At 39.5% G+C, this 27,963-nt stretch overlaps 1 protein-coding gene across 3 annotated transcripts in view; it reads right to left on the bottom strand.

The window, feature by feature from the left end:
• tarbp1 (TAR (HIV-1) RNA binding protein 1) overlaps positions 1-27,963 on the bottom strand; it is a 379,243-nt gene that overhangs the window by 260,518 nt on the left and 90,762 nt on the right. For all 3 annotated transcript variants that reach the window (XM_059986503.1, XM_059986502.1, XM_059986501.1), the window contains exons 11-13: positions 26,420-26,519; positions 19,359-19,537; positions 1,372-1,466 (exon numbers count right to left, since the gene is read on the bottom strand). In XM_059986503.1, coding sequence (XP_059842486.1) covers positions 1,372-1,466; positions 19,359-19,537; positions 26,420-26,519 — 374 coding nt within the window. The remainder of the gene's footprint in view (positions 1-1,371; positions 1,467-19,358; positions 19,538-26,419; positions 26,520-27,963) is intronic.

Genomic DNA, 27,963 nt, shown 5'->3' with positions numbered 1-27,963 from the left:
AGGAGAAATGAAGGACACTGTAATGGCATCAAAGATTACCAGGAGAACTGATTCAAAGGGATAATATATCAGCCGTGATGGAATGAAAGAACAGATGTTGATGGATCAAATGGCTTCATTCTGCTCCCATGTCTCAGAGAAAAGGACAAAACTACAAGTTAAAAACATTGCAGATGCTGCAAATCTGAAATTAAAGCAGACATGCATGCTCTGCATCCATCATTGGTACACCATGGCAACAAGAATGCCCCATAAAAACTACTGGTTACTTACCTACCATACTTGAACAGCATCTTTCACATCTAAGACTTCAGCCAGCAAGGACAGGGACAGATGGTGCATCAGAACATCATCTTTAGGACAACTTCCAACACAGTGCCCTTCATAATAGCTGCCTAACACAACAGCACTGTAATGTGAACCTGCAGTGGTTTACGGCAGACACTCACCATAACATACTAGAGGAGCATAGTAAAGGGCATTAAATGCTGGGCTTGCTAGCAGTGGACACATCCTGCAAATGAATTGAAAACAACTGCAGCCTACAACTTGGCTGCAACTTCATGCAAATTCATGAGCATCAAAAATTCAATTCAATGGCATAGATTTCAACAATAAATGTTATTAGATTTCCAGTTAAATAATACCAAGATTATGGATGCTGTGTTGGAAATGTTACTTCACTTTATACACACAGTGGCCAGTTTAATTGCTACCTCCTGCACCTAATAACTGGCCACTGAGTGTATATCCATATTCAGCTGTAGCCCATCCACTTCAATGTTCGTCCAGTTGTGCATTCAGAGATGCTTTACTGCTCACCATTTTTGTAACACATGATTATTTGAGTTACTGTCTTCTTCCTGCCTGGCCATTCTTCTTTGGCCTCTCTCATTAGCAAGCCATTTTCACTCACAGCGCGCTGTTCACTGGATGTTTTGTTTTACCATTCTCTCTAAACCAGGCATTCCCAACCTGGGATCCACATACCTCTTGCTGAATGGTATTGATCCATGGTGTTAAAACAGTTTGGGAACCCCTGCTCTAAACTCTAGAGACTGTTGTGTATGAAAATCCCAGGAGTTGAACAGTTTCTGAGATACTCAAACAACCCCATCTGGCACCATGAATCATTCCAGGGTCAAAGTAATTTAGATCACATTTTTCCTCATTCTGATGTTTGGTCTGAACAAGAACTGAACCTCCTGCTTTAATGCTTCTATGCATTGAGTTGCTGTCACATGACTGGTTTGCAATAATGAGCAGTTATAGAGGTACACCTAATAAAATACCCACTAAGTTTATTAACAGAGTTATTCAGACCACAGACATGTTTGAAATGAATAGGGTAAACAAATTAGTCTTACTTACTGTTTGTAATTCACTTGTCAACCTCCTCTGCATGTACTCTAAAACTTGCTCCACTGTAGACATGACACAACTTTGCAAATCATTCAGGACCCTATCTACAGACAAAAGGAATAAGTGGTTTAGACAAATTAATCTAGTTCACAGAAGTTGTTTTCTCAAGTTAACAATGGCCTAGCAGCAAAAATAAATTTTAAAATTAGATCAATCATTGGGAACATGTTCACTACATTGCAAAAACATCACAAAATCTGAAGCATAATCAGTGTCAACAATATTTTGTGGAATGCATGACAATAACCTATGAACATCAGGCACAAAAAAGTGTTCAAGGTATTAAGCCAGTTCTGCACTGTTCTGCACTGTGCCTTCTAAAACAACTATCACTGTATTTCATTAAAATTAATTTAAGAACTGTTTGTTATTTTAAGATTGGGATTGGAAATAGGATTTGTTTCCACCCACTACCCCACTCGGGATAGGGTTCCCCTTGTCCTTACCTACCACCCCACCAGTCTCCAGGTCCAACGTATAATTCTCCGTAACTTCCGCCACCTCCAACGGGATCCCACTACCAAGCACATTTTTCTCTCCCCCCCCCCCCCCCTCTGCTTTTCGCAGGGATTGCTCCCTACGCGACTCCCTTGTCCACTCGTTCCCCCCCATCCCTTCCCACCGATCTCCCTCCTGGCACTTATCCTTGTAAACGGATCAAGTGCTACACCTGCCCTTACACTTCCTCCCTCACCACCATTCAGGGCCTCAGACAGTCCTTCCAGGTGAGGCGACACTTCACCTATGAGTCGGCTGGTGTGGTATACTGCATCCGGTGCGGCCTTTTATATACTGGTGAGACCCGAAGCAGACTGGGAAACCGTTTCACTGAACACCTACGCTCGGTCTGCCAGAAAAAGCAGGATCTCCCAGTGGCCACACATTTTAATTCCACGTCCCATTCCCATTCTGATATGTCTATTCATGGCCTCCTCTATTGTCAAAATGAATCCAAACTCAGGTTGGAGGAACAACACCTTATATACCGCCTGGGTAGCCTCCAACCTGATGGCATGAACATTGACTTCTCTAACTTCTGTTAATGCCCCTCCTCCCCTTCTTACTCCATCCTTAACATACTTAGTTGTTTGCCTGTTCTCCATCTCCCTCTGGTGTTTCCCTCCCCCACCCTTTCTTTCTCCTGAGGCCTCCCGTCCCATGATCCTTTCCCTTCTCCAGCTTTGTATCACTTTCGCCAGTCACCTTTCCAGCTCTTAGCTTCATCCCACCCCCTCTGGTCTTCTCTTATCATTTCGCATTTCCCCCTCCTTCCACTACTTTCAAATCTCATACTATCTTTCTTTCCGGTTAGTCCCGATGAAGGGTCTCGGCCCGAAACGTCAACAGCGTTTCTCCCTATAGATGCTGCCTGGCCTGCTGTGTTCCACCAGCATTTTGTGTGTGTTGTTTTTTTTTAAATGGGATGCAATCACCTGTCAGTCTAGATACCAAAGTAATATTAAAATCTACCCCTGAAGAACATCCTTGGAACTTGGTGTTCAGCCAAGATAGTGATAAGATGATAGATACTAGATACACCAGTGATTATATTATTGCACTAATGGATGTGTTAAAATGCTACCATGATAACTGTGGAATTCCAAGCAAAATACCACTATGTCTCATGTAAAACCATAGGAAATATAACATCACAATGCACAACGAAGAATACAAGAACATCATGCAATGACAATTTAATCTTTACTTAAATGATTAAACATATAACATTTTTACTGAAGTTGTGTGGTACATAAATAAATCCCTATTCCCAGTTTTCTGAATTGGAAACTAGGTTCACAATTACAAAGTTCAAGTAAAATTTATTATCAAAGTACATACAGATGCAAGACAAAGTTTGTGAACCCTTTGCAATTACCTAGTTTTCTGCAATAATTACTCATAAGATGTGGCCTGATCTTCATCCAAGTCACAATAACAGACTAACACAATCTGCCTAGACAGATAATTGTACTTTTCATGTCTTTATTGAACACATTCATGGTCCAGGCTGGACAAAGTATGTGAACCCTTGTATTTAATAACAGTTGGAACCTCCTTCAGCAGCAATAATCTCCACCAAATGTTTCCTGTAGCCACTGATCAGACTTGCACAATGGTGAGGAGGAATTTTAGACCATTCCTCCATACAAAACTGTTTCAGTTCATCAATATTTCTAGGATACCTGCATCAACAGCCCTCTTCAGGTCATGCCACAGCATCTCAGTTGGGTTCAAGACTGGACTCTGACTTGGCCATTCCAAACATGAATTTTCTTCCTTTTATACAACTATTGTGTTTTGGATTATTGTCTTGTTGCATCATCTAACTTCTATTAAACTTCAGGTAATGGAACGCTGTCATGACATTCTCCTGTAAAATACCTTGTTACATTGATTTTATTGTTTCCTCAACGAGTGCAAGCTGTCAAGACCTTGAGGCAGCAAAGCAGCCCCAAACTATGATGTTCCTTCCACCATTTTTCACAGTTGGGCTCAGATTTTAGTGTTTTTCTGCCAATAAGTTCAACTTTTGGTTCATCTGTCTACAGAACATTGTTCCAGAAGCGTGTGGAACATCCAGGTGGTCTTTTGAAACTTGCAGCATTGTTATTTTTGGAGAGCACTAGTTTCTTCTGTGGTGTCCTTCCACGAACACCATTCTTGTTCAGTGTTTTTCTTACAGTGGACACATGAACAGAGACTTTATCAAGTTCTAGAGATTTCTGCAGATCTTTTGCTTTAACCACCGGGTTCTTTTTCACCTCCTTCAGCATTGCACGTTGTGCTCTTGGTGTGATCTTTGCAGGTTGTCCACCCTTTGGAGAGTAGCAACAGTACTGGGCTTCCTCCATTTGTGGACAATTTCTCTTACTGTGGACTGAGGAATATTCAGGTCTTTAAAAATGCTTTTGTAGCCTTCTCCAGCTTGATGCATCTCTACAATTCTTCTAAGGTCCTCTGAAAGTTGTTTTGAATGAGGCATGGTAAACATAAGCAGATCTTGAGAAGATATTGTGTGTGCCTTTAGCACTACTCCTGGCAGCACCTTCCACACACCTACCACGCCCTGTGTAAAAAAAAACTACCTCTGACATCTCCTCTATACTTTCCTACCTTAAAGTTATGTCCTTTTGTATTAGCCATTTCCGCCCCAGGAAAAAGTCTCTGGCTGTCCACTCAATCAATAGTTCTTCTAAATCTGGTTCATATCTATCGAGTCACCTCTCATCCTCCTTCAGTACACAGAGAATAGACCTCGCTCACTCAACCTCTCCTCACAAGACATGCCCTCTAATCCAGACAGCATCCTGGTATATCTCCAGTGCACCCTCTCTAACATCCACATCCTTCCTATAATGAGGTGACCAGAATTGAACAGAATACGCCGTGCAGTCCGACCAGCATTTAATGGGACTTAGAGCTCTTGAACTCAATCCTCAGACTAATGAAGGCAATACGGCATATGCCTTCTCAATCACCCTATCAGACAAACAGATGGATGAAATGAAAAATAGAGGCCTACGTGGGAGGGAACGGTTAGATTGATCTTGAAATAGGCTAAAATATCAGCACAACATCATGGGCCAAAGGGCCTGTACTGTTCTATGTTGTGTACCTCTAAAAATGCTTGTTATTAAGCTGCAACTATAGATCTTAAGACACAGCACATAATGGTGATGATGATAGATATCAAACCCCAAGATCCGTCTGTTCCTTCACACTGTTAAGGACCATTCTATTGACCCTGTAATCTGCCTTCAAGTTTGAGAGAGATTTTGGCAAATCTAAGGAAAGCAAAGGGGAAAAAATCAACTCCAAGTAAAACCTCATGCGAAGCCTAAGTGTGAGTAAGTTTATTTTTAAAACAGTTGAGAATTGATATTCACATCCTTCTTGCCCTTTGTTAATAGCTTGTCACTGTATTTCAGGCAGACTGACAGCTGGCTTAAAACTGCTTCTAGTGACCTAAAATGACAATTAGAAATACAACACAGGATTGACCACCTGGAACTGTAGACATTACATAAACAGTCATGATGATCTTCAGTTGAAAACAAAACCTTATTAAAAATAACAAGCAAAGACATGCAAACATGGGATGGATGACTTCATAAGTGTAATTGAAGGCATGCTGGCAGTTGTGGAAGATTCCACTTTGCTTTCTGATTGGTTGCAAACTACACGGTTACCAGAGACTAATCAGACCCCTGACCACAGAATTATATTCTGTAAAAAACTGTGAAGCACTTTAGATGGCGAGAGTCAATCTATTAATGAAAGTCTACTCTTTACAACACTCACAGAAGGCAGGTGTAATATATTTTCACACTGTTTCTTATTTTAGATGAAGCAAATAACTGTGTGATTTAAGACATTTGAAAACTCACATCAACTGCTTAATTCCATTTTTAAAAAAGATCCCTCAATTATTATCACAAGATTAACTGCCACTTAAAGGATTTACAAAATAAATCAGGGTAATCGCCTTCTCCCATGCGGAATATAAGCAGCAATAGAGAAACAGCAGTTGCCACTGATAATTATACTCATCTCAGTGTTATTCTGGTCCAAGAAAACCAGTCATCAACCATTCTTGCCAAGATTTTCCTGCTAAACCTCATTTTACAAAAGACCTTGCTCACAAATTCACTCCGAAAGTACACAACTCATCAGAATTAAATTTAATGTCATGAAATTTGTTATTTTGCAGCAGTAGTACGTTGCAACACATAACAATAAAAGCAATAAACTACAATAAGCATATTTTTAAAAAAAGAAAATTAAATTAAATAAATAGTGCATAAGAGAGGAAAAAATACAGAGCAAGTGTTCATGAGTTCAATATCCATTCAGAAAACTGATGGCAGAAGGGAAGAAGCTCTTCTTGAAATGGACTTCAGGGTCCTGAACCCTCTCCTTGATGGTAGCAATGAGACGAGGGCATGCTCTGGGTGATGGGGGCCCATTTTGAGGCATTGCCTTTTGAAGGTGTCCTGGATAATGGGGAGGCTAGTGCCCATGTGGACTTATTAAAGAAAACTAATTCTTAAAAGATATATAATTCTCCATCTTTAATGGCTTCTTTACAAAAACACACAAGGGATATTATTTGGATTGCAAAGGAGATTTTTTGAATGCATTCCTAAAATAGTTCGGTATCCCTACAACCCATCGCACAATCTCTTTGACCCACTACTGTCTGGAAGGAGGTACAGAAGCATCAGGACTCAGACTGCCAGACTAGGTAACAGCTTCTTCCCTCAGGCTGAGAGACTAATGAATACTCTGCAACCGCTGAGATCACATCACTAGGACAGCAAGCTCTTTACTATTTTTCTGTGCTGTGCACTTAGCACCCATTTTTAATTATATTTGATTAATTTATTTGTGGTAATATTTTGGTTTATGCATTGTGCATGATACATATACTGTGGGTGTTGTTTCATTTGGTTGTATATATGTACAGTTGAATGACAATAAACTTGAACTTGAAGGATTTGATGCAACTGTTGTACCCAGGCATAGATACATCAGTAAGTTCATGGAGAAAGTCTCCTTTCTGAATGTCAACCAAGAATAACGTTTGAGATCCCATCTTTCAGTAAGAATGGCTTCTCTGAAATCCTACACTAATTTTAGACTGCAGGAGTTCCTCAGGGCAGTGCCTTGTGCTCAGCCACCCTCAATGAGAATTGGACAGTAGGCAATGAAATAGCCTAGGTCTTCAGACTGAAACACCTGAATAGTATTGATATATTTGACCCATAAAAGCACTGATTGAACACCATCTTATTCATCTCCTATTGACATGCAAGACATTATCATTAGCTGGCCACACATTGCATGGAGTAATCTTTATCAGAACATAACTAGAACAGTTGCATTCATAATGCCACTGCAAAAATATTCTGCAGTGAACTATTTCACTCCTGAATTCATGAAGCTTTTCTACATCAGCAGGACATATGCATGGTAGGAAATGGTTGTGTCCTAGAAAGCTCTTGGAGGACCTTTGGACAGAGGACAATGAGCATGAATGTTTGTAGTAATACCACACTGGCATTAAAGCCTGTGCAAGTTCTCAAGAGGTATAGGATTCCCCAAGGCCCACATTCAGCATTTAGGAATAGCTTCTACCCGTCCACCATCAGATTTCTGAACGATCCATGAACATTACCTCACTATTTTGCTCTCTTACTGCACCACTTATTCTTTATGTATTTCTTGTTGTAATTTCTAGTGATTTTTGATGTCTTGCACTGTATTGCTACCACAAAACAATAAATTTCACAATAAAAGTAAAACCTGATTCTGAGTAAGATGCAACCTTCTGAAACAGAAAATATGTTCAATTCTGCCACTGCCTGTACATTCTCCCTGTGACTACATGAGTTTCCCTCCAAATTCCAAAGATATACAAATTTGCAAGTAACACTGGTCCTACTGGTGTCACGGAGCAGTGTGGGCTCATAGGGCTGGAAAAGCCTGTTACCACATTGTATCAATAAATAAATTCTGAGTCGATGCACGCAGATGTTTCCCCTGGCTAGGGTGTCAAGTACTGGGGTAGGAACACAGTCTCAAAAATAAAGGGCTAGGTCACCTAGCATTTTTTCCTTTAGCAGGTGATGAATCTTTGGAACTCTCCACTCTAGGGAGCTGGAGAAGCTCAGTTGTTGCATTGAAAATTTCCATATATTGGGGGATCAAGGGATATGGGGATTGGAGATGACAAGAAGAGCACTGGTTCAGAGAATCAGGGACAATCTAGTTGAATGGCTGAGTAGTTTCTGGAGACCAACTGGCCTAGTCCTGTTCCTTTTCTGGGTTAATTGCCAACACTTAACTGGTTCATGGTTTCAACAGAAGGTTCACTGCATTAATCAGGTTTATTTTAGAAACAAGCATTATTTTTAACTCAGCTGCAGTGACTTTGCAAAATGTATTTGTGTTCTGTTTTTTCTGTAACTACTATTCATAAATCTGTGAACTTTTTCCTTTGATCTTTTTCATTTTCTCATGTCCAATCCAGATATATATCATCCAGCTTGTGTTTTAACCACTGCCATTCCCCATTCACTCTAAAGTTATCTGATTGCTTCTTCTTCAACTCAACATTGTTATATAACTATATAACAATTACAGCACAGAAACAGGCCATCTCGGCCCTTCTAGTCCGTGCTGAACGCTTACTTGTTGGCTTTGCTTCTCTGGCTACTTTTTTTTTACCACAGATAACCAATCATTCAATCGTTGGTCACTCTCTAATGGAATATAATTAACAACTGTACTCCAAATTTCTGAATAATACAAAGAAACACAGAAAACCTACAGCGCAATAAAGTTGTAAGTTGTGCTGAACGTGTCCCTATGTCAGAAATTACTAGGCTTACCCATAGCCCTTTATTTTTCTAAGCTCCATGTACCTATCTTAAAAGTCTCTTAAAAGACCCTTTCATATCCATCTCCACCATCACTGCCAGCAGCCCATTCCACGTACTCACCACTCGCTGCATAAAAAGCTTACCCCTGACATCTCCTACTTGTGGCCTTACTGTTCAAATTAGTAGTAAAGCAGAAAGGTACACTGATTCATCAATCCAATCTCTGAGAGAACATGAAAGTATATTTTATGCTCTTGGTCTTTTCACAGAAAGGAAAACTACCTCTGAAGTAGGTTTTGCAATAATAACATTAAGCAAATGAACAGGCTCAATTTTTTTGGATAGCTGCCTAGTCAGGGTCCCGTACTTCCTGTCCGATGGTAGTAATTAGGAAAGAGCACGGCCTGGATGATGTAAGTCTTTGATGACGGATGCTGCTTTCTTGGAGCAGTACTCTGCGTAGATACACTCAGTGATGGGCAGGGCTTTGAATATGGGGAGGGCTTGTATCCACCATTCTTTATGACCATGGGACATAGAAGCAGAATTAGGCCATTCAGCCCATCGGATCCGCTCCATCATTTGATATTTTCCCCCTCATCCCCACTCTCCATAACCTTTGATGCTCTTACTAATCAAGAACCTATCACCTCCACTTTTAATATATCAATAACCTGACCTCCCCAGTCATCCATGGCAATGAATTACATAGCTTAACCACCATCTGGCTAAAGAAACTCCTCCTCATCTCTGTTTTAAAGGGGCATCCTTCTATTCTGAGGCTACATCCTCTGGTTCTGGACACCCCCACCATTGGAAAGATCCTCTACATAGGTCTCTCAATATTTAGTAGGTTTCTCCCCTCATTCTTCTAAACTCCAGTGAGTACAGACCCAGGGCCATCAAATGCTACCTTTATACTTTAACCTTTAATTCCCAGGATCATTTTCATGAATCTCCTCTGAACCCTCTGCAATGTCTGTACATCCTTAAATATGGGGCCTACAACTGCTCATAATACTCCAAATGTGGTCTGACCAATGCCTTATAAAGCCTCAGCATTTCTTCCTTGCTTTTATATCCTAGGCCTCTTGAAATAGATGTTGACGTTCCATTTACCTTCCACTGACTCAACCTGTAAGTTAATTTTAGGGAATCCTACATTAGGACTCCCAAGTCCCTATGCACTCCCAATTTAGGAATTTTCTCCACATTTAGAAAATAGTCAACATTTTTGATTCTTTCTGTCCATTTTGTTTTGGATTCGCTCCATAACCTTTACTTTTTTTAACCTTTGATCACCCTCATTCAGCTTATTTTTACCTATACCGAAAGTTTTTTTATTCATTTTTTTTTTTTGGATTTACTGCCAAGAGTTTGTTGTGAACTTTTGAAGATATGCAAACAGAAATGTCTCTCAGGTCTAAGGGACGGGATCCCGGACGTAATCCGAACGGTAACGGAAAAAAGCAGGCTCCAACACAACAAACTCAATTAACTTTTGAATTGTTTATGGAGGTTTTGGATAAAAAATTTGCTGAACTATAACAATTTTTTAAAGAAGATATAAAGGCTTTTCAAGAGTACATGGTTAAGACGGATTTAGTAATTAAACAGCAACAAGCTCTTATTGCGTCTGCAAGAAGATGCTCGGAAGCGAGATTTGACTATTGGAAAACTGCAACAGGATTTAATTTCGACCATTAAGCTGATGGAAGCCCTTAAAGCCAAGAGTGACGATTTTGAGAATCGGTCCAGAAGACAGAACCTACGTATACTTGGTCTTCCAGACGGCATAGAAAAAGATGACCCTTCGAAATATTTTGCTCAACTTTTAAAAGAAGCGTTTCCGACGATTTTCCCGAATAACCCCCCTTTATTGGATCGGGCACATAGAATTCGGCGTCGATCACCGAGTGCTACAGACAAACCTTCAGTGGTAATTGTCCGGTTCCATTATGTACATGACAAAGAACAACTTATAAGAGCTTCTCGTTGAGCAGGAATGATTAAATTCAAAGAATTTTGCTTCCGCCTGATCGAAGATTTTAGTCCAGACCTTTTAAAAAGGCTTCTTTTTAAACCGTTGATGGCTGAATGTTATGAGAAAAATCTGAAACCTGCGCTTCTATACCCTGCGAAGCTTCGAATATCTCCGTTGAATGCTCCACGACAGGTTTTCATTTCAACTTCAGAAGCGAGAAAATATCTGGAGGAGAACTTCCCTACTGCTACAGACTCGTCTCTAATAAATGAACGATTCTGATCGTGTAAGATGGTTCTCGATCTCTTAAACCAGAATTAAAATCTGGTTATTGATGTAGGTTCATCCTACACTTTATACTTAAGTTAAAGTGTGTTTGTGTCATATTAATTGTTTTGCCTTATACACTTTAATCATTTAACTACATATTTGTCTATTAACTTTGTTCCTTCGAAGGTATATTTTTAATTCTTTGAAGGTGAATTTTTCCTTGATTAAGATGGTGGTTTTTTGGAAAAGATTTTTGGTTTTGCTTAAGATGGCGTTATGTTTATATTTTTCGCGTTTCTTTCGTACAATGCATCGCTTATCTTAGCTTAAATATTTTTTGTTTTGTCTGGGCCAGAGTCCGATTTATAAGTTTTTTTTTAGTGATTATATTTTTATTCTTTTTACAACTAACTATACTTAGAAATATGGTTTTTATTAGAGCAATTTTAATTTTTAAAGTTGGGGTGATTCTTTTATATATATCCTTTTTATATGGAGTGTTCTTCAGCTGACATGGGGGTAGGATTAGTCTTACTTTTTCTCTTTTTAAGTCATATTTTGGCTTTTTCTCTTTTTCTCGGGGGGTGGGGGGATGGTCTGTTTTCTAATTCTATTTTTTTTGTACCAGTTTGTGTTAGTTTTTTTATTTGGGCTGTTTTTGAACTTCAAATATGTCTGTGTTGTCGTCACTTCCGGGTCTTCTCACTACTTTTGTTCCTCTTCCGGGTGCATGAGTTTATAAGTTGGTTAACCCTTTTTATACCAAAGGGTTGATTATAGAATTATGGCTCAGACCATTAATTTTGTGTCTTGGAATACTAATGGTTTAAATCATCCAATTAAACGAAAGAAGATTTTCAAAGTATTCTAAAGACTTAATGCTCATATCATTTTTGTACAAGAAACTCATGTGAGGAGGGAGGACAAATTTCGTTTTTTTAGATTTTGGCGGGGTCAACAGTATCACGCAAATTCGAATGCTAAAGTAAAAGGAGTTTCAATTTTTATTGACTCCTCTATTTCATTTGTTCAACATGATATTTTTTCGGATCCGAATGGCAGATTTTTGTTAATTACGGGTTTACTTTGTAATAAAAAGGTTGCTTTGGTTAATGTTTATGCTCCAAATGTGGATTGTCCTGACTTTTTTAAGTCTTTATTTACTTCTTTACCCAATCTAAACGAATATAAGTTAATAATGGGTGGTGACTTTAATTGTTGTTTAAATCCTCTGATGGATAAATCTTTATCTATTCAGACTTTACCTAATAAGTCGGCCACTTGCATTAACTCTTTTTTGACTGACAATGGAGTTTTCAATATTTGGAGATTCCGATATCCTAATGACAAAGAGTTTTCTTTTTTCTCACATGTTTATCACTCTTATTCAAGAATTGATTATTTTTTTTGTAGACTCTTGTTTTATTCCATTGGTAATCGGTTGTAATTATGATATTATAGCTATCTCTGATCATGCTCCATTATTACTTTCTATGAAATTTACGGATACAGCTTCTAATGCTAGACAATGGCGATTTGACTCTACCATGTTGCAAGACACTGAGTTTATAAAATTTATGGAGGAGCAGATCGACTTCTTCTTAACTAATTCTACAGATGATATTTCCTGCGGAACACTTTGGGACACTTTTAAAGCTTATATACGTGGACAGATTATTTCTTATTCTGTTGGTTTGAGGAAACGTATCAAGATAGAAACTCTTTTATTGGTTGATAAAATTAAAGAGATTGATAAGAAATATTCGATTGCTCCTAGTAAGGAGCTTTACAAACAAAGGGTTGAACTTCAAATGGAACATAGTTTATTACTTACATCCTCGATTGAAAATCAATTAATGAAAACTAAATCTGATTTTTATATACATAGTGATAAATCTGGTAAACTGTTAGCTAGTCAATTGAAGAATGCTTTGGTTAAACGTCAAATCACTAAGATTGGTCAGCAGAATGGGAATCCGACAGTTAATCATGATGAGATAAATAAGGCATTTCAAGATTTCTATACCTCCCTGTATCAATCTGAATTTCCTCAAGATTATAATACCATGTCTGATTTTCTTGGAAAATTAAATTTTCCAAGGTTATCATCTGATGATATTTTGATATTGGATACTCCTATTACGGATGTAGAAATTAAAGGGGCTATTTCTTCAATGAATTCTGGGAAAGCACCGGGTCCAGATGGTTATACAGTTGAATTTTTTAAATTTTTTTCCGCTACTCTTTCCCCTTGGTTAGGTAAGGTTTTTGAGGAAGCCATTAGATTAGGGAAATTGCCACAATCTTTTTATAGAGCTTCCATTTCTTTAATATTGAAGAAAGATAAAGACCCTACTAACTGTGCTTCTTATAGACCTATATCTTTATTGAATGTAGACTCCAAGATTTTTTCCAAGTTACTGGCATCTAGATTGGAGAAGGTATTACCCAAAATTATTTCAGATGATCAAACTGGCTTTATTAAAAATCGTTATTCTTTTTTTAACATTAGGAGATTGTTGAATATTGTTTATACTCCCTCACATGATACTTCAGAATGCGTGATTTCATTAGATGCGGAGAAAGCATTTGACAGAGTTGAATGGCCTTACTTATTTAATGTGTTGGAGAAGTTTAATTTTAGTCCGATATTTATATCATGGATTAAATTGATTTATCATACTCCAATAATCAAAGATCTCCCTTTTTTCGCCTGTTTCGGGGCACTAGACAGGGATGTCCTCTTAGTCCATTACTATTTAACATTGCCTTAGAACCTTTGGCAATTGCCATCAGACAATCACAGGATATTTTGGGTATTAATCGTGGGACAGATATTCATAAGTTATCTTTGTATGCAGATGATTTATTACTATTCATTTCTAACCCGGAGAAATCCATTCCAGCAGTTTTATCATTATTGGCTCGATTTAGTGAGTTTTCTGGGTATAGGTTAAATCTTAATAAAAGTGAATTGTTTCCATTGAATAAACGGGTCCCAATTTATGGAAATTTACCTTTTAAATTAGTTAATGACTTTTTTACTTATTTAGGGATCAAAATCACAAAAAACCATAAAGATTTATTTAGATTTAATTTTTTACCCTTAATTGATCAAATTAAAGGTTTGTTTACTAGGTGGTCACCTCTGTCTTTATCCCTAATAGGTAGGATTAATGCTATTAAGATGGTTATTTTACCTAAGTTTTTATATATTTTTCAAGCGATACCAATTTTTATCCCGAAATCTTTTTTTACTAATGTTGACTCTAAAATTTCTTCATATATATGGCAGAATAAAAATCCCAGGTTAGGTAAAACATATTTACAGAAGACAAAAAAGGAAGGCGGGTTAGCATTACCTAATTTCAGATTTTACTATTGGGCAGTTAATATTAGATATTTGTTATGTTGGTTGAAAGATGGGGGTGGATCTTTTGGCCCTTGTTGGGTGAGTTTAGAAACTAAATCGGTATCAGCTTATGCTCTGGGTTCTATTTTAGGGACTTCTCTCCCTTTTGCTCTTTCTAAATTGCCGAAACGAATTGACAACCCGATAGTTAAACATACTTTGCGTATATGGTTTCAATTTCGGAGATTTTTTGGGTTGACTCAATTCATTTTAAATAATCCTATTGTATCTAATTGTTTTTTTCACCCTTCCATTATAGATCAAGCTTATTCGGCTTGGAAAACTAAGGGATTACTAAGATTTTCTGATTTATTTTTAGATAATTGTTTCATGTCTTTTGAGCAATTATCCAACAAATATAACTTGCCGAGATTTCATTTTTTTAGATATTTACAGACTAGACATTTTTTAAGTTCTGTACTCTCTACATTTCCAAATTTTGTGCCTTCAGATACTTTGGAGAGTTTATTTGAATTAGACCCTTTTCAAAAAGGGCTTATTTCAAAACTTTATAATATAATTATGAAGATACGTTCAGAGCCTCTTTATAAGACTAAAAAGGATTGGGAAAGAGAGCTTAGTTTTAGTATTTCTAGTGAGAATTGGGATAGAATTCTTCAATTAGTTAATACATCATCGTTATGTGCCAAACATTCACTAATACAATTTAAGGTCGTACATAGGGCCCATATGTCCAAGGATAAATTAGCTCGTTTTTACTCTCATATAAGTCCTATTTGTGATAGATGTCATTCTGAAATTGCGTCTTTAACTCATATGTTTTGGTCGTGTTCATTTTTGGAGAAATATTGGAAAGATATTTTTGATATTATTTCTGCGGTTTTGAATATCGATTTACAACCTCATCCTATTACCGCAATTTTTGGTTTACCAATGTTAGACTCACTGCATTTATCTTCTTCAGCCCGTCGAATGATTGCATTTCTAACTCTGATGGCTAGAAGATCTATATTGTTGAATTGGAAAGAAATTGATCCTCCCACTGTATTTAATTGGTTCTCTCAAACTATGTTATGTTTAAATTTAGAAAAAATTAGAAGTGGTACTTTTGAGACTTCTATTAAATTTGAAAAGTTATGGAGACCATTTATTCAACATTTTCATATGATGTAATATGACCCTGTGCCAAGTTCATTTGATTTCCCAGCTTTTAGCTTATTTTGAGAGGACCGGAAGTGACGTCATTGATGAATACTTATTTTTGTGAGATATTATAAACAGCCCCCCCTTTTTTTTCCTCTTTTTTTGTTTCTTTTTTTATTACTTATTAGTTATAGTTATTAGATTAGCTAGTTTTGCATTATAAAATTTTTTTTGTTTTTTTTTCTTTTCTGTTTTCTTTATATTATACATTATGAAATATTTAGATTTACTATGTCCATACGTATATCTTATGGCTTAGGTCTTGGTAAACTCATATATATTGTAACTATTATGTATGTTTTTTTTTCATATGTAATGGAATGTGTATGTTGGTAATTTCTTTATCAATATATCATTTGTATTCTGTCCATATTACTAATACTAATAAAAAGATTTAGAAAGAATAATCTTAATGTATTTATGGCTGAAGTAGAGAATAAATCAAGTCAGGCTTCATGCCAACATTTGATTTTTCGTTGAATCTCCAGAATATTTTTGAAACAAAAGGTTAACTCACTTCATATACTTCAAAGAAATTTACTTGACCCAAGTGCCAAGTATCTTCTTCTCATTCCTGACTTTAAAGTCCAGTTATGTATTTTCCCTCTCTACCTGCAGCTTTTGGCTTAGACTATAAGAATATTAGACATAGGAGGAGTATTAGGCCATTCAGCCCATTGAGTCTGCTCCGCCATTCCATCTTGGCTGATCCCAGATCCCATTCAACCCCATACACCTGCCTTCTCACCATATCATTTGATACCCTGACCGATAAGGAAACTATCAACTTCCACCTTAAATATACCCATGAACTTGACCTCCACCGCAGTCTGTGGCAGAGGTCTATCTCGCCGTCGGCTGACACCTGAAGTTCCACTTCCCTCTCATAATCACACGGTCGCTGGTGACTGTAGCCAGCTGACCACTGTCACCGTCACCCAAGTTGGGGAGGACACTCAGATGGATGATGGTAATGGTTGACCCTGTGTCCACCAACACAGCACCTAATGCCCTCACTGCACAGTCCACATACAAGCCTTGCCCTTCACCCAAACAGTCCACTCGGAGGGATTCAGATGCAGGTCTCATCGCTGCACACTAAGCATTTCCTGATGGCTGCACTGGCTTGTGGCACAGTGCTGGTGCGGGATAGTTTGGGGCACATAGCCTGCAGTTCGGGCCGGTGCACTGCTGGTGTGGGGTTAGAATGATAGTGATGAACACTGACCATAGTCAACAGACAGTGGTATTTGTATTGCCCAGGTGATCTAAGGTTTCATGGAGAGCCATTGAAATCATGTCTGCCATAGACCTGTTGTGGCAATAGGCGAATTGCAGAGGATTCAGGTCCTTACTGAGACAGAAGTTGATTCTAGCGATGAACAACCTATAATTGTTGATACAATTGTTGCCCTTTTGAAGCAGGTGGGAACTTCCGATTGTGAGATTGAAAATGTTTTTGAATACCCCCACCAGCTGGCTGGCAGAAGTTTTCCATTAGGGCCTGCCACCTTGCAAGGAAAGACAGCCTGGCGTTGGCCTTTGAGATAGAGTTCACAGGATCACTGGATGCTCCAGAGATCCTCATAGCTGTGTTTTTATTCTCCCATGCAAGTGGGCATAGAAGACGTTGAGCTCATCTGGAAGTGAAACATCACTTCCATTCATGATGTGGGGGTTTCTTTGTAGGATGTAATGACATGCAAACCCTCCAACGTTGCCTCTAGCCTCTCTCGGAATTGTTTCTTAACTCTTGAAATAGCCCTCCACAAGTCATACATGGGGTTTTCTTGTACAGACCAGGGTCGCCAGACTAAGTCCCAAAGATCTAGCCGTTAGGAAACTTCAAACCTCTTGGTTCATTCATGGTTTGGGAATGTACAGTAAGACTTTGTAAGCACACACTCAACCCCACAGGTTTTAATGAAGTCGGTAATAACCGTAGCATACTCATCCAGACTTGAAGATGAATCTCTGAATACAGTCCTGACCACCGATTCAAAGCAGTCCTGTAAGCGCTCCTATGCCTCCCTAGTCCATACCTTCTTGGTTCTCACTACTGGTGCTGCAGTCTTCAGTCTCTGCCTACACTCAGGAAGAAGTACAGCCAGGTGAGCAAACTTCCTGAAGTGAGGACGTGGAATAGCACAATAGGCTCTCTTGGTGGTGGTGTAGCAATGGTCCTGTGTGTTGTTTCCTCTGGTACTACAAGAGATTTACAATTATTTCATGACTTTTTCAAGCTGGCCTGGTTGAAGTCCCCCAAAATGATGGGGAAGGCATCAGGATCTGTGGTTTCGTGCCTGTTAGTTACATCGCTCGGATTGTCCAGAGCCTGTTCTGAGGTGGAATGTATGTCGCTACCAAAATAATCACTGAAATCTGAGGCAGGGAAAATAGACGACACTTGATCATGAAGTATTCCAGATCCAGGGAACTGAATTGGGAAAGCACAGCGACGTTTGTGCACCATGAGGAATTAATCATGAAGCACGCACCTCTACCTCTGCTTTTGAGAGATTCAACAGACCTATCTTGGCAGTGTATAGTGAACCTGTCTGTTCAAATTGTTCGGTCCGGCACACAAGGGTTAACCAAGAATCACCAGTCTACCTCTGAGGTAGTCAATTTTATTTACCAGAGAATGTATGTTTGCCAGCAAGATAGTTGGTATTGGGAGTCGAAAACCATGTTTTTTTAAATACACCATTAATCCAGTGTGGTGACCCCACTTCTGCTGACGGCTTAAACGAACAGTCGATGTACTTCCATCAGTTTTGAGCAGTGATAGATTGTCTAATCTCATTAGAACATCATTACTGACTGTACACACCTTAGATGCAATTGTGGCTCTCAGCTATTACAGGCTAAAACAAGAATATTTGCTGATTTTCATCATTAATATCAGAGCAGCCAACCAAATCGAAAGTAACAATGTCAGATTGACCAGCCTGCTGTTCCCTGGTTTGTCCTTGCTTCTTGTTTTAAACAATGGAACAACATTCTCCACATCCCCATCTTTAGGAATTTCACCAGTGACTAATGACAAAGGAAATATCCCCACAAACTCATTTCTAGCCTCCCACAAAGTCCGAGAGTGCACTCAGTCAGGCCCAAGGGATTTATCCACCATACTGCACTTCAGGCATCCCAGCCAGTTTCAGGTCTCCGTTGCAGGTCAAATATACATGAAACTTCTTGGGAACAAAACCGAGAGCTCGGGGAACAGTCAGTGTTGGCTGCTAGTGGTACTGTTAGTGCTTTGTCTTCCCCAATGAACTCGGTAAATTCTTTACGCTTTATGTGAAACCGTGACAAATTGGTCAAATGTTCATTCCCAGCCTCCCTCCAGTATCACTCCTCTGACACAACAGTTCTGAAGAGGGAGGGGAGGGAAGAGACAGAGACTGGGGGGGGGCAGAAACCAGACAGAGGGGGCACCAGGGGCTGGACGGATGGACGGGGGAACAGATGGGGGGTGCAGACAAGGGGAGATGGCGGGGGGGGACAACAGGGACGACGACGACAGAGAAGGGTGGCGGGGCGATGACAGGGGGGGTGGCGGGGGGTGACAGAGGGGGGTCAACAGTGGGGGAACAGAGAGGAGGGAGACACCGAAGAGAGGGAGAGATGGGGTGGGGGAGACAGACAGACAAGAGGGAGAATCTACAAACTATCTCAAATCTGCATCTCAAATTCTGTATTTTAATGGGTAACTAACCTTCTGATGTTGTTGTATTGTGCTTTGGTACGGACATCTCCAACAATTTCAGCAATAGTTGCAAGCTCTTGTCTGCTTTCAGTAAAGGTAGGTAAGCATGAGCATTCAATTTGGCTAAGGTATCCAGAAGGGGTTGTAAGAAACAAGCCAAGGCATTCTGATCCCGAGCGTATATAGCACTAAATTTAAAAAGAAAAAGCATTAGCAGAAGCATTTGGAGAGGAAACATTTTTAAACTTGAACAAATGACAGGTTTTTAATTTTGAAGCACTTCGGTCCTAGAAGACCAGCGACAATGTGGTCTGGTGCTGGCTGGTTCACTCACTGGCAAGTGCAGCCCGAGGATATTCAATTGAAGGTGCAGTTAGAACCAGAGAACACTACAGCACAGCACAGGCCCTTCAGCCCTCCATGTTGTGCCGACCCATATAATCCTTAAAAAAAAGTACTAAACCCACACTACCCCATAGCCCTCTATTTTTCTTTCATCCATGTGCCTGTCCAAGAGGCTCTTAAATACCCCTAATGTTTTAGCCTCCACCACCATCCCTGGCAAGTCAGTCCAGGCACTCACAATGCTCTGTGTAAAAAACTTAACCCTGATGTCTCCCCTAAACTTCCCTCCCTTAATTTTGTACATATGCCCTCTGGTGTTTGCTATTGGTGCCCTGGGAAACAGGTACTGACTATCCACCCTATCTATGCCTCTCATAATCTTGTAGACCTCTATCAAGTCCCCTCTCATTCTTCTATGCTCCAAAGAGGAAAGTCCCAGCTCTGCTATGACTTGTTCTCCAAACCAGGCAACATCCTGGTAAATCTCCTCTGCACCCTCTCCATAGCTTCCACATCCTTCCTATAATGAGGTGACCAGAATTGAACACAATACTCTAAGTGTGGTCTCACCAGAGATTTGTAGAGTTGCAACATGACCTCTCTACTCTTGAACTCAATCCCCCTGTTAATGAAGCCTAGCATCCCATAGGCCTTCTTAACTACCCTATCAACCTGCGCAGCAACCTTGAGAGATGTATGGATTTGAACCCCAAGGTCCCTTTGTTCATCCATACTCTTAAGTAACTGACCATTAATCACGTACTCAGTCTTCTGGTTTGTACTTCCAAAATGCATCACCTCACACTTATCCGGATTGAACTCCATCTACCATTTTTCTGCCCAACTCTGCAGCCTGCCTATTTCCTCTTTTAACCTTCGACAACCTGCAGCTCCATACACAACTCCTCCAATCTTCGTGTCATCCGCAAACTTACTCACCCATCCTTCCGCCTCTACATCCAGGTCATTTATAAAAATCACAAATAGCATGGGTCCCAGGACAGATCCCTGTGGCACTCCACTGGTCACCGACCTCCAAGCAGAATATTTTCCTTCCACAACTACCCTCTGCTTTCTTCCTTTAAACCAATTTTTTTATCCAAACAGCCAAGGTTCCACTTATCCCATGCCTCATGACTTTCTGGATGAGTCTCTCATGAGGGACCTTATCAAATGCCTTGCTAAATCCATTTAGACCACATCCACTGCCCTACCCTCATCAATTTTTTTTGTTACCTCTTCAAAAAACTCTTTTCTTTCTTTTTCAATCTTTTTATTAAGTTTCCAATAAACAATATTAATACTAATACACAGAGATCAGGAATACCTTAATAACGGTTAACATGTAGAAACACGTATCCAAGTAACAAATGGAGTCTAACCTCCCAATCTCTTAGTAATTAACCATGCAAAAGATAATTATAATTACAAAAAAAGAGGAAAAAACCCCAAACTAAAACAAACTAACTTAAAAAAAACAAAGATTGGACTGCCATAAATCATTGGTTAAAATTATATTTTGTCATTAAGTCCGTTCCTCTATACATAAAAAAATTACTGAAAAAAGGATTCAGAAAGGGTCAATTTACATCATATGAAACTGTTGCCCTTTCCAAAACCTTAAAAAAACACTGATTATCCTCCTTCCTCACGAGTCTCCTGCGCAAATATAATCTGAGCATTTAATGTATGAAAAACCTTAAAAATCTTCTTCCACTTAATTGGAGGATTCAAACCACTTGTGTTCCATGAAACAAAATTAATAATCTTATCCATTTTCCTTAAATAAACCATATGGTACGTAAAGGGTTAACCAAGTTGCATAGAAAACTCATGAACCTGGAAGAGGAAAAAAGTTTAAAGAGGAACCGCTAGTTACTACAATAGAGACATTTTTGTAGTTCCAAGGCAGCCCAAATGAAAAAAACTAGAGTAACAGAAAACCTCACCCCTCCCCAAAGCCAAGAAACCTGGCAAATAGGCAGCCAGGAAGCTATCCAAGACCCACCCAACCCCCATCTCTCTTGATGGCAAGTCTCCAAATTTTAAGAGAATGAAAACTCCCCAAAGCCAAAATATTATGAAAAGAATGCCAAACACAGACTAAGTGAAAAAAAACCTTTGTAGACCATTTTAAAAAACAAGGTCTTAAAAATAAAACAGAGTACATTCTTCATAGTAATTAATCAACATATAAAAGTCTTAATAATTTTCTAAAATGAACAATTAAAAATAAAAGAGTAAAATAATAAAGGAAAAGGAAGAAATCTTTAACATAAAACAGACATGAGCCCAATCAAAATATCCAAAACATCAGCCTAAGGACATGGTTTCACGAACTTAAAATGTCCAACTCTATAAGCTAATTATTAACTAACAAACCCAATATATACAGATATATACAAACGGAAAATTGATTAAACATCCAAGCTCTCTTCGAGAAATTGTTTTGCATCTTCCACTGATTTGAACCATTTAAACAATTTATCGGGTAAGACCACTCTTACATGGGCAGGATCCAGCATAGCCGGTCAAAGATTCCTTTGATAACATTGCGACATGACTTCTTTAAAACGCACTCTTTCTTGCATTACCTCGGGGCAATAATCTTGAACCAAATAAAACTTTAGATTCTGATATTCAGTATCTCCTTTACGAGAAGCAATTCAAATTAAGCGCTCCTTCGTACACACATAGTGAAACCGCAGAATAACGTGACGTGGTTTTAACTCTTTCGGTGTTTTAGATTTTAACAATCTGTGCGCTCTATCAAGTATCGGAGGTGAATTAAAAACCTCCAATCTGAAAACATTCATTAAGAATTTAGAGAAAAATTCAGTACGGTCCCCACTCTCGACATCTTCATTGAGACCTACTATTAGCAAATTCTGTCTGCAACTGCGACTCTCAAAATCGATAACCTTAGCTTTATACTGCTCCAGTGTGTGAGTAGTCAAATTTAATTTCTTTTCAAAAGAGTTCATTCTGGAATCCCTTTGTTTCCCAGCTTCAGTAAGCTTGGTAATTTGCTGACGTTGTATTGTGTTCTCTTCTTCGAGTGCTGTCAATTTGCCTTTATTCTCCTTCAGCATTATCTCCAATGCAGCGAATCTTTTATCAAGTTTTCCACCCAGTTTTTCATCCAATACAGCGAATCTTTTATCCAGTAAGTTAGAAATAACTTGTAAAGTAAGTTCGGGCTGTGTTAGTTGGTCTTTCTCTCCGTTTCCATTACCGGTTTCTTTGCCTTCGGCTAATGCCTTTCTTGTTCTGGAAGTCATTTCTGTCAATTAAAACAACACACACAAAATGCTGGTGGAACGCAACAGGCCAGGCAGCATCTATAATGAGAAGCACTGTCAATGTTTTGGGTAGAGACCCTTCATCAGGACTAACTAAAAGGAAAGATAAACTATAGTTTATCTTTCTAGCATCTGCAGATTTCCTCGTGTTTGCTCCATCAATTAAACATCAAATTTCACACATATAAAGATGTTAAAGACACTTTGATATATATAATAAAGGGGAGAATAGGACACTGAAAAAGGATCCGAGCAGAGCCAAAAATGCGACCTACATTTAGTGCCACCAAGAGTCTCCCTCTTCAAAAAACTCAATCAGGCTCATAAGGCATGATCTTCCCTTCACAAAGCCATGTTGACTATCCAAGAGTAGACTGTACTTCTCCAAATGCTCATAGATCCTATCTTAAGAATCCTTTCCAGTAGTCTGCAGACCACCAACGTAAGACTCACCAGTCTATAGTTCCCAGGTTTCTCCCTATTACAGGCTTCCCCCGCTATTCATAGGTACAGCATTCCTATGAAACAGTTCGTAAGCCAGAATGTCATAAAGTGAAGAAGCAATTACCATTTGCTTATATGGGAAAAATTTGTGAGTGTTCGCAGACCCAAAAAAAACCTACCAAATCATGCCAAATAACACATAAACCTAAAATAACAGTAACATATCATAAAAGCAGGAATGATCTGATAAATACACAGCCTGTATAATGTAGGAATACTTTACAATTATTGCAGCACTGTCCACCACAGCAAAAATCTCACGCAAGTGCTCTCAGCAGCACTCGCGGCAAAAACACACAGCACAAGCGCTCCTGGCAGAAGCACTCTTTCCAGTAACCTTTAACCTATAAAGCTTTCTGTGGTGGCCAATCCTATCATCTTTGCTGTTGTGTGCTGGGGCAGCAGGCTGAGGGTAGCAGACACCAACAGAATCAACAAACTCATTTGTAAGGCCAGTGATATTGTGGGGGTGGAAATGGACTCTCTGACGGTGGTGTCTGAAAAGAGGATGCTGTCCAAGTTGCATGCCATCTTGGACAATGTCTCCCATCCACTCCATAATGTACTGGTTAGGCACAGGAGTACATTCAGCCAGAGACACATTCTACCGAGATGCAACACTGAGCGTCATAGGAAGTCATTCCTGCCTGAGGCCATCAAACTTTACAACTCCTCCCTCGGAGTGTCAGACACCCTGAGCCAACAGGCTGGTCCTGGACTAATTTCCACTTGGCAGTATTTACTTACTATTGTTTAATTATTTATGGTTTTATATTGCTATATTTCTTCACTATTCTTGGTTGGTGCGACTGTAACGAAGCCCAATTTCCCTCGGGATCAATAAAGTATGTCTGTGTGTCTATACCAAATAACACATAAAAATACACAACCTATATAAAGTAGAAATAATGTACACCCAGTGTAGTTTCACTTATTGGAATATGATGGTGTGTTAGGCTGAGTCATTGGAGGTTGGGGTGGTGGGAAGTAGAGGAGACTGGGGTGTCATCTCATCGTCGTCTGTTTCCATCAGGGCAGGCAGGTCACCTTCTTCTATGTCTGCCTGCCTCAATGTCGAAGGTTGAGTTTCGTCGTCTGCTGGAAGGCTTGAAAAACGACAGTATGCTTGACTGCTTAGCCTCGTGCATTTTTCTATTGTACAGTTCTTTGTAAGCAAACCATCCTGCAAATATGCCCTAAACCTACGTACTCTTTCAAAATTAAAGTCATACTTTTCTGCAATCATTGCAGTGTTGTCAATCGCAGCGAAAATCTCACGCAATTGCTTCACATTCAGTCCCTGGACGTCTTCACTTTCGCTACTACATTCGGTTTCAATTGTTATCCTTTCTTCTTCATCAGCTCTTCATCTCTCAGTTTTTGGTCATGGGATGCCAAAACCTCTTCAACATCATCTTCGTCAACTTCCACAAACCCTTAGCAAAACTCACTATGACCTTACACAAATTTATGTACAGATCTCAGCAATCCAGCCTTACATTCCACTGGTTGAACACTGGACAGCAGCACCAATAGGAGAGGCCAGCCCCCAACCAAGCACAAACACAGCACTACACTGCCTCCGGTGTCTTCTCACCTGGACTGCAGCAGCAGGCAAGCCTGCAGCCAGAGGCCTAGTCTTCACTACAATCAAGGCCACGCTGCTGCCTCGTCACCTGTCTTTCCACCAAACAAGGGAAACAGGTCTGCAGCATCTTACATTATCAATGTCCAACAGAGTTTTGCAGTCACAAGAGAATCATCCAAGACAGTCACTCACGGTTACACTGCATACTGTTTCATGCACCAATTCTGATGCCTCTGTATGCCTCTGAACACTGACTGGCCAAACCACCAGCTTCTCCTTCTCTGACACATCTGCCTGCTCCTTGATACCTCAGCCGGCTGCTCCAAACAACAAGCAAATCACTGGTGCAGTAGACTTGCAAGTATCTGTAGTTCTTGGAGTCCAGTATAGTCTTACGGTCATAAAAAACATGTTTGAAAAGGAAAGTACACCTTTGGTTGTTGCTGCGGCCCCCCCCCCCCCCCCGAGCAGCTGCTGCGTTTGAATGCAGTGCCATCTTGCTTAACTACTTTTGCTTAAAATCACTTAAATTTAATAACCACAATAGAATCAATGAAAGACCGCACCAGCATGGTGGTCAGTCAGTGTGCAAAAGACAAAAAAAGTGGGAAAATACAAAAAGAATTAATAATAATAATAATAATAATAATAACAATAAATAAATAAGCAATAAACATCGAGATTTACCAGGATGCTGCCTGAATTGGAGGGCATGGTGTATAAAGATAGATTGAGCGGGCTAGGGATTCTCTCCTTCAAGTGAAGGAGGATAAGAGATGACTTGATAGAGGTATACAAAATGATTAGAGGCAAAGATAGAGAAGACAGCCAGAGATTTTTTTCCGAGAGTATAAACAGTTAATACAAAGGGGAATAATTTTAAGGTGATTGAAGGAAAGTATGGGGGTGGAATGTCAAAGATAATTTTGTTTTTTTTAACACAAAAATGGAAACAAATATATTACGAGCAATAAGAAATTTTAGATCGGCACATGGATGATAAAACAAAAATTGGAGGGTTATAAAGGAAGGAAGGGTTAGGTTGATCTTAAAGTAGATTAAAAGGTCCTCAAAACATTATGGCTGAAGGGCCTGTAATGTGCTAGGGTATTCTATATTCAATGAAAAAAATACAAAAATGCTGAAAGACTAATTTCAGAATGTGTCACTAAGAAAATTTCAGGCAATGTAATGTGATAGTTAATTCCAGCATTACCTCTTCACACTCACTCCAACTCACCAATTATAACCCACATAGGGCAGAAACAAGTTTTACTTTTGATTTGCACTCAAAATAATAGAACATATATGTATGGAACAACAGACATTACCCTTCAGCACAATGATGCTCTTCAACGTCAGCAGCAAGGAGAATCATTCGAGCAACAAGCTGGGCCTCAAACCAGTCCGGCAGGTAACTGTCCTTTTCCCCTGGTCATCAAGAAAACAGAGCCAATGGAGATTAAGTATATTCTCCACGAAATGGAGAACTTTATTGCACCATCCAGATTCAGCCAGTCTTGGGTTTCAGACAAGTCCAGTCTCGCAAATTTTACGTACCATTCTGATAGCTCAGAATTTCTACAATCCTGCAATATTAGGTTAAGGAAGCTGGGGCTTTTCTATCTGCCCCAAAGGAAGATGAGAGGTGACTTGATAGATCTCTGTGAGATTAGAGGTACTGACAGCATGGGTGGACACCCAGCACCATATTAACAGGGCAGAAATGACTAATACAAGGGGTCATAATTTTAAGATGATTGGAGTAGAGTTTAGGGGGAATCACAAGAAGGTTTTCTTTTTGTTAAAACAGAGTGGTGGATGCATGGAACACACTGACAGGGGTCGTGGTAGAAGCAGATACATTTTGGACTTTAAAAGTCTGTCAGATATGCACATAGAAATAAAAACAATGGAGGGCTATCTGTCAAGAAAGCTTGAGACTGAAGATGTTGGCACAACATCATGCTCAGAAGATTATGTTCTATTAATTCAAGTTATAATTGGAAGGTAGGTAGGAGGTAGTGGTGAGCACAGGTGATTTCTCACATGAGGAAGAACAGATTGCACATTTCACAAACTCAGGACATCCACATCTACCTAATAATTAACACATTACTTTTGAAGAGTACTTATGACTGTAATGTAGAAAGTATAAAAAAGATGTTCTGCACAACAAATCCCCACAAATAGTAATGTGTCAATGAGTACTACAAGACAGAGAAGCACAATTAGACCTCTCAGCCCCATTATTCTGCCTTCTTCCTGTAACCTTTAACATACCAACCACTGCTTTTAATATGTCCGATCACTTGACCTCCAAAGCTGCCTATTGCAATGAATTCCATACAATCACCATACTCTGGCTAAAAAATTCCTCATTTCTGTTCTAGATGGACACTCCTCTATTCTGAGACTGTGCATTCTTGTCTTAAGGCTCCCCCACCTTGGAAAACATCCTCTCTACATCCATTCTATCTGAAGACTCCCCCACCTTGGGAAACACACTCTCTACATCCATCCTTATAATATTCAGAGAGCAAACACGAGGAAATCTGCAGATGCTGGAAATTCAAACAACAACACATACAAAATGCTGGTGGAACACAGCAGGCCAGGCAGCATCTATAGGGAGAAGCGCTGTCAACGTTTCGGGCTGAGACCCTTCGTCAGGACTAACCAAAAGGAAAGATAGTAAGAGGTTTGAAAGCAGTGGGGGGAGGGGGAAATGCGAAATTATAGGAGAAGACCGGAGGGGGTGGGATGAAGCTAAGAGCTGGAAAGGTGATTGGCGAAAGTGATACAGAGCTGGAGAAGGGAAAAGATCATGGGACGGGAGGCCTCAGGAGAAAGAAAGGAGGTGGGGAGCACCAGA

Source organism: Hypanus sabinus, chromosome 12 (genome assembly GCF_030144855.1).
Source record: "Hypanus sabinus isolate sHypSab1 chromosome 12, sHypSab1.hap1, whole genome shotgun sequence".
NCBI classification, from domain to species: Eukaryota; Metazoa; Chordata; class Chondrichthyes; order Myliobatiformes; family Dasyatidae; genus Hypanus; species Hypanus sabinus.
This window is presented reverse-complemented; position numbering and strand designations above follow the sequence as displayed.